This window comes from Acinonyx jubatus, chromosome D4 (genome assembly GCF_027475565.1).
Source record: "Acinonyx jubatus isolate Ajub_Pintada_27869175 chromosome D4, VMU_Ajub_asm_v1.0, whole genome shotgun sequence".
Lineage (NCBI taxonomy): Eukaryota > Metazoa > Chordata > Mammalia > Carnivora > Felidae > Acinonyx > Acinonyx jubatus.
The window spans coordinates 33,082,054-33,102,533 of record NC_069391.1 but is presented as its reverse complement, the minus strand read 5'-3'; the positions used below and the strand labels follow the sequence as shown (position 1 = coordinate 33,102,533).

The 20,480-nt window shown below is 44.7% G+C and overlaps 1 protein-coding gene across 1 annotated transcript in view; it reads right to left on the bottom strand.

Annotated features, from left to right (window-relative positions):
* Positions 1–20,480, bottom strand: part of GABBR2 (gamma-aminobutyric acid type B receptor subunit 2) — a 348,681-nt gene that overhangs the window by 192,522 nt on the left and 135,679 nt on the right. The window contains exon 3 of the mRNA XM_027039527.2: positions 15,714–15,884. Coding sequence (XP_026895328.1) covers positions 15,714–15,884 — 171 coding nt within the window. The remainder of the gene's footprint in view (positions 1–15,713; positions 15,885–20,480) is intronic.

The following is a 20,480-nucleotide window of genomic DNA, read 5'->3' as shown; positions in this document are numbered from 1 at the left end:
AGAAAAAGCCAAGAGAGGTTCTGGATCGATGGGAAGAAAATGAGCAAATCACTCCTGACGAAGTGTTCATGCATCCTGGGAGGGGCTCCACATGGAAGTGAAAAAGCCGTTGGTGGAAAGTTGCAACCTGGGAACCTAGTGAGGAGCGAAAGGATGCCCAGAAGTTTGTCCAGGGACCTGGACCAATGGCGGTAACCAGTCTGACCAGTGTCAACGGCAAATGGCAGCAGGAAGCAAGGGCTGCAGAATGCAGGATTTCCCGGCTTGGTGATGGAAAGACCACCGGGGTTATTGGCCACACCGGAAGAGGACGAAGCTTTAAGACGTGAGACGCTAACCCAGGCAAATCTGGTGACAGATGGTATACTTGATCCAGGTTTAGTATAATTTGGAAAAATAAGAAACATGACCATTTTTTGCATGCTGAATTTAAGATGTTAATATCAGTTAAATCAATAAAAAAGCAAAGTAGCTAGTTCAATCAGGGGAAAAGTGGGGAAACATCTGTAATGAGAAAGAGCATATGAAAAAAGACACAAATTAAAAATAATGGTACTCAAATATATGCTCATAAATTTGAAAATCTCAAAAAAAAAATGGACTGTTTTCTGTAAAATGCGAGTTACTAAAATTCACATAAGAAGTATAAACCTGATCAAGAAGCACGGCAGAAGCCACAAAGACAACTTGTAGGAAGGATGAGGTGGGGGGCATAGAATCCTGGATGGTTTCGTAGATTCATCTTTTGATTTTCAAGGAGCAGCTAATTTGTATATTTTATAAACTATTCCAGGGCATCTAAAAAGACTGAAATCTTTCTAATACTCACTGTAAAACTAGAATAACTCTGTCAACTAAACTTGGTTAAAGATGGCACCATCAGAGTAAAAGATAAACTATTCCACACGTACTTACAGAAAAAAAAAAAAACCTAAGAAATTAAATTGGTTAAAAGAATAATGCAGCATAACAAAGGCAGGTTTATTTCAGGAATGCTAACATGGTTTAATGTAGCTGTGAATTCTAGATCCATTTATCCAGCTACCTAGTCAACCTCTCCATCTGGATATCCAACAGGCATTAAATTTAACTGTTGAGTTTCTCTCTAAAACTTGCTCCTTTGCATTCTTCCTCAAGTTAATAAATAACTCATTCCTTCCAGTTGCTTGTATTGAATACTTGGAACCATCCTCGATGCCTCACTCTTTTCACACCACACATACATTCCATCAAGAAATCTACTTTATCAGCTCTACCGCCAAAAATGATGCAGAATTTGATTGGTTTTCATTATCTAGTCCAAGCCACTACCTTCCACTCAGCAGCCCTGGTGATCCTTTTAAAATGAAAGAGATCAAATCTTTCTTTTTAACAACTCTCCAGTAGTCCAGAAATAAATCCCATACTACTACGACCAACTGATTTGCAGGAAGGGTGGCAAGACCACTTAATGGAGAAACATTAGTCTTTTCAACAAAGAGTGCAAAGACAACTGGATAGCTTCATTATAAACAATGAAGTCGGACCCTTACCTCACACCACATACAAAAATTAACTCAAAATGTCCCAAAGACCTGAATGTAAAAGCTAAAACTATAACACTCGTAGAAGGCAACATAGGTTTGGGGCACCTGGGTGGCTCAGTCGATTAAGCGCCTGACTTCAACTCAGGTCATAATCTCACGGTTCGTGAGTTTGAGCTCCACATCGGGCTCTGTGCTGACAGCTCAGGGCCTGGAGCCTGCTTCAGATTCTGTGTCTCCCTCTCTCTCTGCCCCTCCCCTACTCGCACTCTGTCTCTCTCTCTCAAAAATAAATAATAAACATCAAAAAAAATTTAAGAAGGAAACAGAGGTTTAAATCTTCATGATGTTGGAGTAGACAATGGTTTCTTGAATACAGCACCAAAACACAAGAAACAAAAGAAAAAAACTCCCCAATAAATTGGACTTCACCAAAATTGAAAACTTTTGTGCAAAGAACCCATTAAGAAAGTGCAAAGACAACCCACAAAATAAGAGAAAATATTTGCAAATCATATCTGACAGGGGCTTAGTATCCAGAATATATAAAGAACTCCTAACTCAACAGCAAAAAGACAAACAACACAATTGAAAACTGGACAAAAGATTTAATAGGCATCCCTCCAAAGATGACATGCAAATAAGTCAGACACAAAATGCCACATATTTTATAATTTCTTTTTTCTAGTTTTATTGATATACAATTGGCTTATTGACTTATACAATTGACAATGTATAAGTTTAACCTGTACAACATATGATCTGACATATGCATATTGCAAAATGATCACCACCACAAGTTTGCCTCACATAGTAGTCATTTTTTCCTTGTGATGAGAACTTCAAAGACCTACTCTCTTTAGCAACTTTCAACTACACAGTACAGTATTATTAACTATAGTCACCATGTTGTACATTAGACCCCAAGAATACATTTACCTTATAACTGTAAGTGTGTACCTTTCACCCACTTCCCCTATCTCCCACCCCTGTGATCCCATTTATATGAAATGTCTACCATAGGCCAATCCACAGATACAAAAAGTAGATTTGCGGTTGTCAGGCTGGGCCGGGGTGGGGAAGTGAGTGACTGTTAATGGACATGAGATTTGTTTTGGGGGTGATAAATATGCCCTGGAATTAGAGAGTAGTTATGGCTTACATCATTGTGTACATATCAAAAACCACTGAATTGTAGACATTAAAATGGTGAAAATGGTAGATTTCATGTTATATGAAATTTTTCTCAATAATAATAAAAAACGCTCAGTCAGTTGAGCGTTGGATTCTGGGTTTGGGCTCAGGTCATGATCTCACAGTTGGTGGGATCGAGCCCCACACTGGGCTCCATGCTGACAGTGTGGAGCCTGCTTGGGATTCTCTCCCTCCCTCTCTCTCTCTGCCCCTTCCCCACTTGTACTCTTTTTCTCTCTCTCTAAATAGATAAATAAACATTTAGAAAAACAAAAAAAAAAAAAATACCCAGTAGATTCTCAACTGACTCAAACTATAAGCCAAAATCCTCATAAATGTCTTGTAGGGGCTGGAAATCCCCCCGGCCCCAAAGAGCTCTACTCCCCTCTCACCCACTCTGTTCTAGTCATAATGGTCTCTGTGATGTGGCTCCAGTACCACCAGCATCAGGACCTTTGCACATGCTATTCTCTCTATCTGGAACCCTCTTCTCACAGATATCCTATGACTTGCCTCTCACTGCCTTCAGGTGTTTGCTCAAAAAGTCACCATATGGTTGAAGCTCTCCTTGACCTCACCCCACCCCATGTGGCATATCCTATTCCCCTTACCCTACTTCACTTTTCTCACTAGCACTTATTATTACCTGACATATTATACATTTATTTTCTCATTGTTTTCATCACCTGTTTCCCCATACTAGAATACAAGTTTCTAGAGGGCAGGGACTTTGTTTCATTTACCAATGTGTCACAGTGCCTAGAACAGTGCCCAACACATGCCAGGCACTCCACAAATATATGTTGAATGAATGCATTATAGAATGAACAAAGGAAATTGATGACTATAATTTGTCACACTAATAAAGAAAAACAGGCATAGCTATTGATATAGATTCTAAAAAGATATCTGATTTCTTAAGCATGCATACCTGGTTCAAACACTGAATAAATAAAACTAAAAGGTCCCTTAACATGATGAGGAATATCTGTTCTTCTAACAGACCTCATACCTTACAAATAGCATTCTCATTAAAGCCAAGAATAAGACAAGAATATCCACTATTATCACTATTTTTAAATATAACTCTAGGATGTTTAGTGAATAAGGCAATAATAATAACAATAATAATAGCTAATATATATCAGGTACCTTTTTGGTCGCTGCTCTAAGTCCTAAGTACCTTATATGTATTCATTATTTTAACAGTCACAAAAGCCGAGGTACTATGAGTATGTCTCCATTATGGGGGACAAGGAAAAGTTAAATAATTTGCCCAAGGTCACAGGGGTGGAAAGTAGCTGAGCTAGAATCAGAACCCGGGTTAGTCATTCTATTCTAACCACCATCTAGTGTCACCTCAATGAAAAACCATGAAGATAAAGATGCTGTAACACTGGAAAACAGAAAGCAAATTGATTCTTCCTCAAGATGGTATTGTTGCCCATCCAGAAGACCCAAGGGAATTAAGTGAGAAAAAACTACCAGAAGTAATAAGAATTCAGTATGGCCAGTCACAATATGTACATACACTGATCGACAGCTTTCCTCTATTCCAGTGATAAATAACAACTTAACATCAAGGAAAATAGATCCCATTTCCCTAAGGCAGTAATAAATGTGGAATACTTGAAAATAAGCCTAGCACAAAATGAAAGGGACGTACAGGAAGAAAATGACAAAAGTTCATTGAGGACCTAATTAGAAACTTTGAATGGAGTGATGTTCTATGTTCCTGAATGGATAGATTCAGCATTATAAAGATGTCAAATGTCTCCCAATTTAATTCTGGAGTTACTAAAATTAAAATAAAAACACCTATTGCATTTTTAGAACCTTCTAAAAATTAAATCGGTGAATATAAAGACATTGTGAAAAAAGAAGGAAGGATTGCACATGAAGTTGTATGATACATGAATAATATTTAAAACACAGAGATGCCAATTCCAGAATAGATAAATTAATGGAACAGAATGAAATGAAAACCCAAGAACAGTCTTAAGCTACAGCATCCAATATGGTGACCACTAGCCACGTGTGATTACTGAGAATTCGACATGGCTAGTGTCACATGTTGAAATGATAATGTTTTGGATACACTGCATTCAATAAAATATATTATTAAAATTAATTTTACCTGTATCTTTTTACTTTTTAAAATATGGCTACATAGAAAATTTTAAATCGGCTTGCATTTATAGAACTGATCTAAAGTATAAAAAACATGTAGTACATTATTTTCTAAAGATACAATTTAGCACAGGCATTTTAAATGAGTTGGGGAAAATATATTAATGAAATGCTGGAAGAATTATTGACTGACTATGGGGGCAGGAGAAATAAAGGTTTGATATTCCAGGCTATATGCTAAAATTTCAGATACATTGAAAAATGAAGTAATAAAAGTACTAGAAGAAAAAGAAAATGTAGGTGAATATTTACAGAAATTGGGGGATAAGAAGGGCATGCCAAATACAAAAGGAAAAATGAAAAAAAATGGTCTTGATAAATTTGACTATATAAAATAGTAAATTTTTTAATAGCATCAAATAACATAAAAAACAAAGTTGAATGTCACATGAAACACAGGGAGGTATCTGCAACCAATGTGATGAAGGGCGGACACGCTTCACTTATGAAAAGCTCTTACAAATCAGTAAGAATAAGAACACTCCAATAGGAAAATGTGCCAATAACATGAACAGCCAATTTACAAAAGGAGAAACAGAAATGAGACAGATTCCTAGTAAAAAAGAAATTCAACCTTAGAAGTAATCAAAGAAATGCAAATTAAAACAGCAATTGCCAAGGATCAAAAAAGAATAATATATAACGTTGGCAATGAGTGCTGTCATATACTGCTATGCAACTCTAAATTGGTATGATCTTTCTGGAGGACAATTTGGCAACATGTACAAAAGGTTCCAAAATGTGCTTACACTATTTCTAGGAATTTATCCTCAGAAACTAATCAGAGATGTTCACACAAAAATACAAGTATGAGTTTCCTGCATTGTTGTTTGTAATCAGGAAAGATTGGCAACCATCTCCATGTTCAATAGTGGGAGCTTGTCTTGGGTGATTACAGCAGAGCCATAGAGTAGAATTTTTTTCAATAGCTATTTGCAAAAAACAGCAACAGAGAATATACATCTACTTCCTGTCCCTTCTCAAATTCCTCAAAACGGCAAAGATTTAAAAAAATTTTTTTAAATGTTTATTTATTTTTGAGAGAGCGAGCGAGAGAGAGAGAGAGCAGGGGAGGGGCAGAGACAGAGGGAGACACAGCATCCAAAGCAGACTCCAGGCTCTGAGATGCCAGCACAGAGCCCAACGTGGGGCTCAAACTCGGGAACGGCAAGATCGTGACCTGAACCAAAGTCCGACGCTTAACCGAATGAGCCACCCAGGAGCCCCAAATGACAAAGATTTTTTTAAGAAAAATATCTGTAACAGCTCTGGAAAGCAGTGAAGAAGCCCGTCAATGGACAGAATATTTGCAGAACTCTTGGAATATAGGAAGAAAGGGAACAGGCCACGGGATGAATAGGACTGGAGGGAAACTGCCCAAAACACACCAGAGAGGGTTGTGGCAAAGGTGGGGTAGCTTCATGGTGTCACCAGGCTCAGTGGACAGGCTATTATGAGTCACAGTGGGAACAGTACCCGCTGGCCTGCAATTGCTAAATTCCCCTGGATTGCTGCCCCTAGATTGCTAAATTAAAGAAGCTGTTTCTATAGTAAAAACATGTATTTGTTTATACATACTCACTCATACACATTGAAAAAACTATGAAGACATATGCTATTGATGTTAACGATGACCTTTCAGTGGCTAGCTTATGGCTGATTTTTAATTTTCCTTTTTGCTCTTCTATGTTTTCCAAGTTTTCGGCATTGAGTACATATTAAGATTAGGGTTAGAAAGCAATGCATTAGTATGTTTAAATAAAGAAGCAAAAAAAATGAAAGCAAAGAGAACTTGACATTTTTATGTGAGAAAATAACTACAATCTTATTAGTTTTCTTTTGAGTCACTGCAGTAACCTCCTGGCCGGTTTCCCAGATTGCTACCATCTCTCACTCCCCGCTTAAAAGCCTTCCATGGCTCCCTACTGCTGCTGTTCAAGCCCAAACATAGAGTCATGCAGGGCAGGGCCTTCACCATTCTTCCTTCCTCCCAGCCCATTCTTCGCTTCTCACGTTACACACTGACTATTCGCCTTTTCCTGAAGGTTCCACACACCTTCCAACTCCACTCCTTTGCTCCTACTGTCCTGGCACTATCCAACCCTGGCAGCTGGGTCTTGGGGGAAAAAAACCTCAGCCAGAATATACCAGAATAGCTCTAGAGACCTGCACACTATGAGATGCACTGCCCTGTCAACCAAGAGACCCAGCTGAAACAAAGCATCAAGGGATACTTCAGTACGAGCCAGCGTAGAAAGATAGAGCTGGGCTCTGACATTCAGAATCTGGGAAAATAATGAAAATTAATGTAGAATCTTATGATGAAAATTGCAGGGGACCTCAAGGAGCTCCCCTTGTATCATGAATTGATTGGTCTATATATCCAGCTCTTTGCTTCTGTGGTAGGGGTTTGGGGTGGGGATACTGGCCCTGGCTGGTGGTCTCCTCTCCACAAGGGTGTGCACGAACCTGGGTTTACACCTACACCTGCCACCTCGTGGCTGTGAGACCTTGGCAAAGGGACTTAATCCTTCTTGAGTCTACCCTACAAAACAGAGGTAGCCTCATGCTGGGTGACTGAATGTCATCACCTGCACACAGTACCCTCACACCCCCTAAAAGGCAATAGATGATGTTATACTTACATTTTCCCACACCAAAGGTTCTGCTTCATGGGGCTAGAGTCATGCTCTGGGAACCAGAGCCCAGGGGCTGTGGGGGATGCCCTAGAAGTGTTGTTGGTGAGGGCTCTGAGGCTGGCATGGATGGCAGGAACCCTCCCCCCAGACATCTCCAGGATCTCCTTCTGGATCCTCACCCCTGTGCTCCGGGATCCATGTGGCTTGGGCGGAAGGTGTATTTATCTGATATCACAGCCCTGGTGAGCTGAAAGGCTGGCACTCACCCAGGCTCTGGATGAGCCCTGGTGGTTGGCACCACATTCCCACAGCCAAGCTTCCTGCCCTCTCTAAGCAGGGTCCGGGGCAACTCCTTTCCTTTCAGAGTAGGGCTGTGTGTGTTGGAAGGATGCTCAGCTCTGGGGACCTGGCGTGGAATGCTAGGGAGGAAGCATCCTGCAGGCCCCGGGGTCTTCCTCTCACACCACGGATGGGGCAGCCATCCCCTTCCTGTTCTGAAGTGGAGTGGGGAAAGTTTCTCCCGAGGGCAGAGCCTCTGAGCCAGACCAAGGGCATCCAGTCTGGAGGTCTGCCTTTTCTTCAGAAGTCGTAGTCACCACATCCACCACTGGGCAAGACCCCTGAATGGCCTCCTAGATGTGTGCACACCACTACAGAACACTGCCACCAGCGTGGCGGGAGCACTGGAAACCACACACGTGACTGTGGATGGTTCTCACCCACACGGGGGTCTTCCCACTGTGGGGGGATGGGCACGGCAGAGCACCTGCTAGTGGGTTGCACTTTCCTCTGGGGGCACGCGCATGAAGGAACAAGTGTCGTTTGAACCCTAGAGTCTGCCCCATGGAGCTTCAGCCTCAGAAGGCTGAAGGTTTTCAGGTCCAGTCCTTGACCTTGACTTTGAATTTCTGCCACTGAGTATCTGCACAGCCCAGGGCTTCAAAGAAAAGCCCATTACTTCCAGTACTACCCTCCACTCCTCACCCACTGCCGTGTGTTAAATGAACAGGCAGCCGAATGGGCTTCATCCATCCCAGTGTTTCCCAAACCTCAGTCCCTCCTGTACCCCTTTAGAGGCAATTTCACCACCTAAGTGCACCACCTCTGTGCTTACTGGCTTCGTTTTTTTCCTTTGAACAGCCTCACTTTTTAAATGAGGTTTCCATTCCCAACAATAACCTCACTGAAGTGCGGTTTTGATGAGCTAGCTATCTTTTCCTCCCTGGTACATAATAGCAAAAACACACAACTGTTAAAACTGTACAAAAATCCTATCACATATACATACACCCTGGGAAATAATGGACCCCCCCCCCCCCCATCCCCTCAAATGCCAAAGAGGCTGCTACGAACAGTTGTTTTGGTGTGGGCAGGACAGATAAGGAGCAGTCCCTGCTGGCTGGCCCGCAGGCCAGCTCTCTCCCAGGGCTGAAGGTAAGAGCCCAGAGAAGGAGAGGACGTTTCTTGCCTAGGGGCAGACAGTCATCGCCTAAAAGCATTGGCAAGTTTTCAGATGAAAGTTGGGCACAGGCCGGGGCACTAGGACCACTCGGATAAGAATCTGGTCTGCCAGCAGTCCCCTCCTGCCTCCTAAAGATGGAAGATCTGAGGATGTGTGGGCTGCCCAGGTGATCCTGCAGCCTGGAGGGAAGCCAAGGACAGAGACGAGAGGTGCCTCGGTTCTTGCAGCAGGCCTGTCCCTTTTCTCAGATAAAGTGGACCTCGGAGCACAGTGACCTCAGCTGAAGGCTGCCCTTTCCTCCAGCATAGGGGTTCGAAAACCCCAGCATACTGGGTGCCACCCCAAAGGGTCTGTTTCAGGGTGACCGGGTGGAGCCCTCAAATTTGTTTTTCTAACAAGTTCCCAGGTGACAATGACGCTAATGCCTCTGGTCCAGGACTGTACTTCGAGAACCATTGGGATTACCTGAATGTTGCCCACTCAGAATGAACATCCCAGGATGACACAGCCGACAAAAAGAAGTCAGACACGAACTACAACGTATACATTTCCAGTGCCCGACATTGTTGTCACCCAGAAGCATGATGCAGCTCCTGGCCACTGCTGTTTCCAGCGGCTGGCCCAGAACTTCCCAGTGAGATCTCTAAAAGAATCTCTGCCAAGAAACAACGTCCCATCCAAAAACAAGACCCAGGTGAGAAACAACAGAACGGCCTGGCTGAGGTCTGTGGGACTGTAACTTGTTGCCCGTGCAGCCCCTCCCTTCTTCTCTCTGGCCCTGGTGACTCAGGCTAGGAGCAGGGATCTCTCTGCACCCCTCCCTCCCCACCTCACCATCCTAGGTGCAGGCAGACTGAGGGCAACAGAGGGGAAATTACTGCATTTGCCCCCAAGAATCTGGCCCGATGGTTAGAGAGACATTTACTGAAATCCTTGCTGAAGACATGTGTCAGGCGGCATGCAGGGTGAAGGGACAGAAAGGTCGGGGTGGCTCTTGTCCACAGAGGCTCCCCCGCCAGTGGCAGTGGGTGATGGGTGAAGAAGCAGATGGCGTACCACACTGCATTGTGCAAGGAGCTGGGGCAGAGAGAAGCCTGGGGTGGGGGGAGGTGCGGGGAGCACAGAGGCAGCACACGCACGTCATCCAGCCTGGGGAGGAAGGATGGCCAGGTGTGGGGGAGGACGTTCCTGCAGAGAGAACGTGGAACGTGGAGGTACGGCTGCACCAAAGGGGGAACAGACTGGAGTTGAGAGGAGGCCTCGGGGGACCATGAAGGGTCTCTCCAGCCATGTCAAGTTCATTCCTGCTTAGGGCAGCCGAGAAGGGCTGATGACTCTAACAAGGCTGGCTCCCGGATTAGATGCAAGCAGGAGGCCCCTGTCATCCACTGCTCTGTTATAAAAAGCAGTAACTTTAGAGGAAGTGACCAGAGACCCCTCTAGTGGGGCAGATGGTAACTCAGCAAGCCGGAAAGGCCTCAAGGGGCCAGGCGGGGCTATGGAGGGCTGAAAGGGCTGTTGCTTTCAGGAGGAGCTCTACAGATGGTGCCCTTTTGGCACTGGACAGATCAAGGGCCTCGAGGATCCCACCACTTGGGGGAGGTCTCTGGGATGGAAAGGTCAGCCCCAGAAGTCCTGAGATCACTTGACGACCAGCAACTGAGCTGGGAGCCTCGGAGCCTGCTTGGAGGGCAGGGAGGAAGGGGAGCCATGCAGCCACACAGCTGGGCTCCTGCGTGGGGGCAGTCACAGGCTAAGGAGCCAGATTTGAGATGATAATAAAAATAACAGCCACCTCTTGCATGGTGCTTCTTATGAGCCAGGCACTTCAATTAGCACCTTAAGTTTCTAAACACAGTTAATCCTCACCATCCCTAAGACTTAGGTACTGTTGTTACCATCGCCATTTTCAAGGCGAAGAAATTGAGGCACAAAGCGGTGAAGTAATTCTCATGGCCACACCCCCAGTGTGGCAGGATCAGGGTCAAAGACCAGATCTCCCTAGGCCCTCATCACAAATTCTTTGAGTTAGGAGAGATCGTAGAAGTCAACTGGCCCCACTGCCTTATCTTACAGAAGGGGAAACTGAGGCTGCTCAGCTGGCTAGTTGGGTCACAGAATTGGGAACCTAAATTGGTAGACCACAGGACCTGGAACTTGGAAGTGGGGGAGGCCCAGATATACCTGCTGCTGTCTGCTGGTTCCCCAGGCAGCCCTGCTCACTGCCTCCGACTCCACCCTAAGCCCTGCCTCCATCCTGTTCCTGCCATGCCCACGTGGATGTCACTCAGCACTCTGGTCTCCCCGCTCCTTGCCCCCAATTCCAGTGACATCCACCTCCACTCCACTTCAGCTGTTCACACGGAGCCAGGGCCTGGCCCCTCCGTCCTTCTTCCAGTTCTGACCGCCCCTCCCATCCTTCTGGCTCCCTCACCCCACACTGCCAAGCTTCCCAGAGACTTCCAGAGCTCCACTTCCTCCAAGCCCACGGGCCATCTGTCTGCTCATCCCTCTCCATCCCCAGCCCCGTGGGGCACCCACTCAGCAGCACCCTCAATCTTCATCACCCGCCCCCACCTTTGTCTTCCACCTGGCAGAGCCCCACCCTCCACCTTCTCCACCCTGCTTCGCAGTCACCCAGTCACCCGCCCAGTGGAGGCCTGACATGCTGCCGGAAGACCAAGGCCACTCTGAGAGCAATGGCCCCCACCACAAGAGGGCGCCGTTTCCCACCCTGGCTTCCTGAGGGAGACAACTGGGAAACGCATATTAACGTGGACAGCACATTGAAATCACCGGGAGATTGAACAGATTCTAACAGGAGGGTTATCTGGATTTTAAAAGCTCCCCAGAGGATTCTGAAATGTGCCCTAGCCACACAGGGGAATACTACTCAGCTGTATGAAGAAACAAACCACTGATAACATGCTACGTGGATGAACCTTAAAAACATTATGCTAGATACAAGAAGCGAGACACAAAAAAAGTGCATGTTATATAATTCTACTTATAGGAAATTTCCAGAACAGGCAAAACTATCGAGCAAGCAAATGACCCTGGGACTGGGGGTGGGCCCGACTACAAACGGGCACAAAAGAAACTTGTGAGGTGATCGGTGTGTTCTAACACTGAATTGTGGTAAGGGCTGCATAACCACAGAAACTTGCTACAAATGATTGGACTATACACTAACAATGGATAAACTTTATGGTATGTAAATTATATCCCAGTAAAGCCGTTAAAAGTTGTAGTGGTGGCAGGGGGTAGGGGAACCCAACTTAAAAAAAAACCAATTCCCGGGTGATTCCAATAAGCAGCCAGAGTCGAGAACCCAGTGAAGGAGGCCTGACCCCTACTGACCCTGAGGCCGTGTCCATTACTCCCTGGCCCTCCACAGCACAGGGTCTGTGCACATCACAGACCCTGGCACACAGTAGGCCATTTATTATTTTTTTGAGTGAATGGATACGCATTCCTAGAGTTTGTCCCAGGAATTAGCGGAGTAGAGGATGTCCATTTAATGAGCATTTACTACGCAGAGATCTTTGATATTCTTGTCCTGACTCTGTCATCTCTGAGTCCCTGTGGGATTGGGATACATATCCCCATTTTACACAAAGGGAACTGGATCTCGCTGAGATGAAGTGAACAGCCTGTGGCCCCACAGCCCTTGCCTGGCAAAGCGGGGTCTGGAGACCTGCCCATCTGATCCCAGTCCCGGGCCGCCTCTGGGCACCACGTACTAGCGGGGGCCCACGGGAGCAGCTGGTCCCTAGGTGGGATGGCCCGCAGCCCTGCACCCCTTTCAGCCCTTCTGGGATTAAGCTTCCCCCTCCTCCGCTCCTCCTCCAACTTTACGACTGCTTTCGTCTGACCATCCGACCAGTGCACCGCTTGGGAACAGAACCGCTTGACGCTGCTGATCGACCAATTTCATAAAAGGAATCCAGCTTCCCTCGCACTCACAAAAAGCTGTTAGCCCCTGGCGAGCCTCCATGCCTGCACTCCGGCGATGCAGCCCAGACATCGGGAGAGGGATGCCAAAACCCTTGGGCACACAGAGGAGTCAGCTGGCCTGAGAGATTTAAATCGAGAGGGGTCCTTGCCAGCAATACCACCAAGCAACATCCTGTCCTCAGAAAAGAGGTTTCCCACTGAGATGTCCTGAAACCTCAGCTGAGGGCCCTAACACAGCTGTGTAGGGATGGAGATGTGGTCCCAAACTGTCAATACTCGACCCCAGCGAGGACAGGAACAGTGTAATAAGGAAAGCAATGGCTGACAGTTGGAGGGGCAGGGCGGCAGCATTCCCTTTATCAGCGTGTGCCCTGGAGGAAGAAGCTAAATGCCCTCTGTAAGCCTCAGTTTCCTCGTTTGGAAAATGGGAACATAACCCCTGTCCCCCCACCATCCACCCCCGTCTCTCACCGGGCTGCTGCTGTGAGAGTGTTTGGGAATCTATAAAGCACTCAACTGAGTGGAGACTAAGAATTTCTTTTCTTTAAACCAAGGCTTTGGGGTATTTCCAACCTCCAGAGTTACAAGCAGTTCTCACGTGACAACAGGAAGCTATGGATGGAAAGGAGCAATGGGAAGTCTGACTCTGGGAGTCAGGATCCCAGGATTCAGTCCTGCCTTTTCTGTGAACAATCTTCTGTGACTTCTGAGGTGCTCTGAAAACCTGAATGTTGTCCCTTCCCCTTTCTGGGTCTCAGTTTTCATTTCTATACGACGAGGAGTTGGGGGAGGTGTCCCTAAAGGTCCCTCACGCCATGACAGCCAGACCCGCGACAGCCGAAGACTCCAATGGGAACAAGCAGATGTCTCCAAATCGCTGCAGAGTCTGGTGTCAATGGGGTCACAGGACTGGGCATCTCCACCCTTGCCATCAACCTGTTTGACACTCATTTTAGAGCACTGGTCACTGCCTTATAAAAGGCATAAAAGGCCTTCTTGCAGCCAAAGCTTTTGCAGCCTTTGGCAATGAGTCACTCCCGCAGGGGGTCAAGTTTCCTTTATGCCTCTCCCTAGGGACTGAGAAACAGCGAGGTGGGAAGACAAGGACTAGCTTTGCCTGGGAAAAGTCTGCCTTGTTTGGATAACCGCAGACCGTGGGGCCAAACACTTCTGCTTTTCAAGCACCTCTGAAAACACCCCTCTCAGTGTGGGAACTTTACAGTTTCCAAACCTCTTTTGAATCTATGACTGATGTCGGCAAGAACCTACAGGGAAGGCTACTGTCCCCGTGTTTATAGGGGAGGAAACCCCAGCTCAGAGAAGTGAGGGGACTTCTCCAAGGTCACACAGCCAATGCGTGGAGGGAGCTCTCCTTCCCCCCCCCCCCCTCCCCCCCGAGAGGTAGGGCAGAGCCTCAGAAAGTACAAAGCTGCAGTGGAAACAGGTCTGGTGATTCCCACTGCTCTGTACCCACCTTCCCAGACACACACCCAGGGGTGACTCCTCCCTGACTCCTGCCGCAGAGGTCCACCGACCCACACCCTTCCTCCCTATGCAGTTCATGTTTTTTTTTTTTCTCTCAGGCCGCTAAGCGCATATAGAATAGCTTGTTTTGCTGGGACGCTCCAGGTGTCCAGAGCACATGCAGGAGAGAAGAGGAAAGTAGGAGCTACAGGGAGAATGGGAAAGAAGGCAAGAGATCCTTTTGCACACATCTGAGTAGGGAAAACTTTTTAAACACTTGCTAACATCCGCCATTAGTAAAGAAGCGTGGAAATGGGCATTTTCACACGCTGCTGGCGGGACTAGAAATCAGAACAGCCTCCCTGGAGGTCAGTTTGTCACAATATTTTAAATGATCCAATAATTCCACTGCTATAAATCTGTTATGGAGATGCCCACCCGGGCGGGAAGGTGCTGGCTGTGGTATCAGAAAGCTGCACACATTCAGTAAATTACCATCTATCCATCTGACAGAACAGCATGGCCCATTAATAGGAATGAGGTCAATCAAGCTCTCTAAGATCCGTAGTAAAGTGAAAAAAGCAAAATATATAGTATGGAGTCATTTGGGTTTAAACAGTATATTGAAAAAGTTCTGGGCAGATGAGCAGTAAACTCAAAGCAGGAGTTCCCTTGGGAGAGAAAGTAGGATTTACAGAGATTGGGCAAAGCAACGCTTTTACTTTTTTTTTTTTTTTTTACTATATATATTCAACTTTTTTTTCTTTTGCAACAAAACAAAACAAAACCCTAAAACACCACATATGATGTGTGTGTGTAAGCCATTAAAATAAACAACCAAATAAAACCCCAAACAAACCCACCAATCCACGGTGGCACTGGAGCCTTCCTTCCAAGCCAGCCCCTCCCCAAACTCCCCTTACAGTAGTAGAAACACTCTTGGGGGCACAGCATGATTTTAGATGGTCACCCGGCATCAGTAACAAGGACAGCAAACCTACAAGAGCAGTAAGGGAATGCATCACACGATTTAGCCCAAAGGCACGACAAAAGGGAAGGTTGGGCTCCTGAGCTGTCTCGATGTAGGTTTTCACCTCTGCCGTGCACCAATTGCTCAGCCACCAGCTCTATTTTGTCGGTGGTAAAACAGCTCTGATCCTGCTAATGCAAGCGTGCTTACAAGCCCTATGATATCACCCATCCCTGATTGAGCCATATCGCACCTTGGTGGGAGAAGACAACAGCTAACAGGTAGGTGAGAACGCGCCCTCTCCGCAAACCTACCTCGGAGAACCTCTGCACGTCTTGGGTCAGCGTGCCCACTCGCTTCCACTGGTAATGCTTTAGCAGCTTCAGGATGGCTGGATTCACCGCGTTATCCGATGGGACAGTCCGAAAGAAATAAGGGTATTTTTTCTTATCAGCTAGAACAGGTGTGGTCGCAGCAAAGGAAAGCTGGAAAACACAAAAGAGGCAACACCTTTACTGGTGGGTTTCACGGCTGTGAGCCAGCCCAGGATCTTTCCGAATGGCATGGAGCCCAGACCCTAAGCCTGATGTGGGGCACAAACACATGGGGCAAGACATTTTTTAAGCCCTTTTGTTGTGAAAGTAACACATTATAATTGAAGAGAAGGTTTCAAAAATGCAAAATAAGAAGGAAAAAAAATGCACCAATAATTTATCCCTCATCAGCGAACCACCATTACCGTCATTTTTATCTCCTTCTGGTCCTTTTTCCATGCACAGTGATTTTTTAAAAAAGAGGTTCTTGAGATCATTCTACATACACAATTGAACTCCTCCCCACTCCTTAACATTATCCTACAAGCATCAAAACCATCCTGTTTAAAAAACAAAACAAAACCTCCTTGCAAACATTTTAATGGCTGCATAATATTCCAGCATATGAACACATCATGATTTACTGAATACTCTCTAATTTGAGGGCATTTAGACCGTTCGTAATTTGTTATTATTGTCATATTAGTCTACAAGCATCTTTGTGCAGAGCATCTTTTCTCCACATTTTAGGCTATTTCTATTGCATAGAGTCTGTGATATAAAATTTCCCAGATAAAAGATATGAGCTTTTAAAGATTTAATACTTATCCCCCCCCCCCATTGTATCAATTTACACACCCACTAGCCAGGTATAATTAGAGGGCCTAGTTCACCACAGTCATCGCAACAGAGGGAAATAAAACATTCCTCTATATCTTATAATGATCTATCACTAAAAAAATGAATCATATTGCATTCATGGGTTATGCATAATGTTGAGACCATTTCCATGGGATCGTTAACCAGTAGTATGATCTATTTTAGGAGTGACTTTGTCATATCCTTTGCTTATTTTTGAGTGGTATTCTAATGCTTTTCTTACTGAATTTAATGAAGACTTTTTTTATATGTACAGCATCCAAACTCAGACTATTGCAGTGGCTACAAATATCCCGGTTTGTTTGCTTTTCATTTTGTGTGTGTGTGTGTGTGTGTGTGTTTTAATTTACACTCAGTAGTCAAATCTGTCTATCTTCCCCTTTATTATTCCTTCTCTTTCTTTTAAGTGCCAGTAAGTTGCTAAATTGGATTTTAATTATCTGTCCTCCAAGGCCCAGCTTAAATGTCACCTCCTCCATAGCATTTCCTCTGATCTCTGCTCTCCCTTTCCTCCTGGCTTCACCCACAGAAGGCACTTATCACACTTTTTGATCTTTGCTGTGTGAAGGTGGAAACATGGTTTCTTCTTGCTCGTCTAATTTGCATTTACCTTATTAGAGGCAAGGTTGAGTACCTTTTCCTATGCTCAAGAGCAATTTGCAGTTTGTTTCTGGAAACCATTCACATCCTTTACCTGTTTTCCAATTTGATTTCTAGTCTTTTTCTTATCAGTTGGCATAAGTGATCTTTTACATTAATGAAACTAGCCCTTTGCAACAGAAGTTGCTAATGTCCCTCTAGTTTGAACTTTTTCTTTTTATGTTTCTTATAGTGTCTTCTGACATAGAGACTTTTTTTTTTTAAATGTGGTTGAATTTATCAATTTTTTCTCTTTAGTGTCCTCAGGTTTTGTGTCATATTTAGAAAGGCCTTTCCCTCACCGAGATCATTAAATAATTCTTCCATGGTTTCTTTTAGTCTGTCGTTCACCACACCACACCCCCATTCCCTCTGTTCCTCTCTTCCTTCCTACCAGCCTCCCTCCCTTCCTTCTTCTTCCTTCTTTCTTTTGTCTCATGTAAATCCTTTGCCCAGAGAAGGCATAACCAAGGCAAGCTCACCTGCCACCACCTGCTTTCTCCCTGAGCCCTTGCCACCCTCGCAGCAGCTCTAGACCTAATCCATCCCAGAGTGAATTTCAGCATCCAGAGAAATAACATCCGGTGCCCTCAGGCCCCAGCTGAAGGTGCTTTTATTGTCTCTCCTGTTATCTGAGGAAGCACTCCTTCTCCCCTCCCTGCCAGACTTTTGCAGAGTGGTGCAGGGGAGACTTTGTCCTTTCCTGGTCTGGCTCAGAGGGTAGACAGCCACTACCTAGGACCCCTGCATCTCTTGCGTCAAGCCAGCAACCTCAACACATCCCATCTGTTGGAGATGAACATAAAATATCCCATCATCTGTCCCCTAGAGCTAGAGGGTACATGTAGGGACATCGTCCCAAGACTGGTAAAAGTCAAGTGTAGAATGACAGTTTAAAAAAGTTCTGGGTAGAATAAGAACAAATAGGGAGAACATACAGAGGGGAAGATCTCCACTGGACACACTGAGGAAGGCTTCCATTCAGAGTTGCCCAGCAATGGAAGAAATGAGATCCCTGTGTCCGGAGGTATGCACACGGGGGCTGGACTACGACCTAATGAGAATACAGAGGGGTTCCAAGGCGCCTGTGAGCTCCCCAAAAACTCTGTGAAAAGGCTTGTGTGGTCATGTGTGCATTACTGACATGCACGTTTTTCCTCACGGAAAAGAGGATCCATGGCTGCTATCAGATTCACAGAAAGGATCCCACAACCCAAACAAGGGCAGCACCCCTGCCTGCTGGTGACATTGGGTCCCAGGGTGAGCACCAGAAATAGATGTTCTCTATCGTCTCCTCAAACACAGGGTCTGTGATTTTTCTCTCAACATTAAAACAACACTTCAAGCCTCCTACAGTCACCAGTGTAAGAAGGAGCTATCAGAAAAATCCGGGAGTAACTCTTTCAGGACTTGGGGTGGTATATGTGCCATCACCTCCCCCAAAATGCTTATCTAACACAATTTGGGAAATATTGGTTTTCTGATGTGATTTCTGAATCACACTCTGGTTGATACTTTATCACTATTGTCCCATCAATTCCAGGTCCACAATTAATTGTTGCTTGAACAACCTCGTATGTTTGCCCTGTAGGTAATTACAGTGGTTACTGTTCAGTGAATAAATGGCCCATTGTGTTTACAATGGGCTTGGAGTACAATATATGCCCCCGGTCTAAATCATGTTGGGTGCAAAATATTAACTGGCACTGGCATTTTCTGCCCCATTTGAGATAATGCACACTTTGATTGGATTGCTCTGCATCACCGTTCCTCTGGCTTTAGCCCCCTAAAACTTTCTTCCATGGGCAAAGTCTGCACATGCCTAGTAGCGCTGCTGAATTTCAGAATTGCAGGAACCTGAGAAGTCATCTAGCTCTGGGGTTCTCAATATATTTTTATTGTGTTATTGGAATTGTGTTATTGGCTGTACATTGGAATCGCTTAGGGAGATTTAAAAAAAAAATATGATGCCTTGGTCCCATGGCAAACCAGATGCATCAGAATCTCTGGACCTAGAGTCTAGGCACCAATATTATTAAAATTCTTCACAGGTGATTATGATGCCCAGGGAGGGTTGAGAACCATGAACATAGCTCAACATCCCTAGTGTTGCATAAGTAGGCTAAAACCTAAAAAATGGGGAGATGCTGACATATTCACCATAGCCAGGAAGAGGTAGGAGCAGGACTCCAATCCAGATCTACAGGACTCCAATACCAGCCCTCTTTCTCCCCTTGCATCCTATGTACTTGCTAGGCTAGGCCTTCCTTCCAGGCATAGTTACTCTTATGGCCCTAACTGGAATGCCAAACCTTTCTGGGCTCTCCTGCCTTATTTCTCACAGCCAAGTTAATTTCATTTCATTTCTTTCTTTCTTTTTTTTTTTTTTTTTTAGTTTATTTATTTATTTTGAGGGGGGGAAGGACAGAGAGAGAGGGAGAGAGAGAGAGAATCCCAAACAGGCTCTGTGCCACCCAACTCGGGGCTCCATCTCATGAACCATGAGATCATGACTTGAGCTGAAACCGAGAGTCAGAGGCTTAACTGACTGAGCCACCCAGGCACCCCACAACCAAGTTCATTTCTAAACAGACTGTGATGATTGAGGCTCTGAGCTAATCCCTAACCAAGGATTTATTCTGGAGAGTACTTTTAAATTGATTTTATAGTTTTGTTCTCATTTATAGTTTTGTTGCATTGTTTTGAGAATCCGGCATATTTAGTGTCTGCTTTTGGAATTTATTGAGATTTTCTTTGTGGCCTATTCTACAATCAATTTTTCTAAAAGTTCCATGGTGGCTGGAAAAGAGAATGCAGTCTCAATTTGTAAGCTATAAAAGTCTTTGTCAGACTTCTTATGCATAACAGATATAATCAACAAAAGTATCTTATTATCACATGCTTTGTATTTCTGTTTACTCGATCTGTCAAAGATTAGAAGACTTACTACATTTTTCTCTATCGTCTCTGACAATTTCCCTATGTATTTCAACAGTTTTTGCTTTATATACTTTGATTTTATGTTGTTCTCAGCATAAAAGTTTATTACAATTATATCTTTATTTTTCAGCAATGTATATCCTTGTCTAGTCCAAACACAGGCACTTAATCATCATTACATGAACTAAGAATTAAAATATTTGTCAAGGTAAAACAAACCTTTCTGTCACTTTATTACTTTTTGACTTATATCATATCATGCATAATATTAATATTGAAACCCTTACTTAATTTCTGCTTGCATTTGCC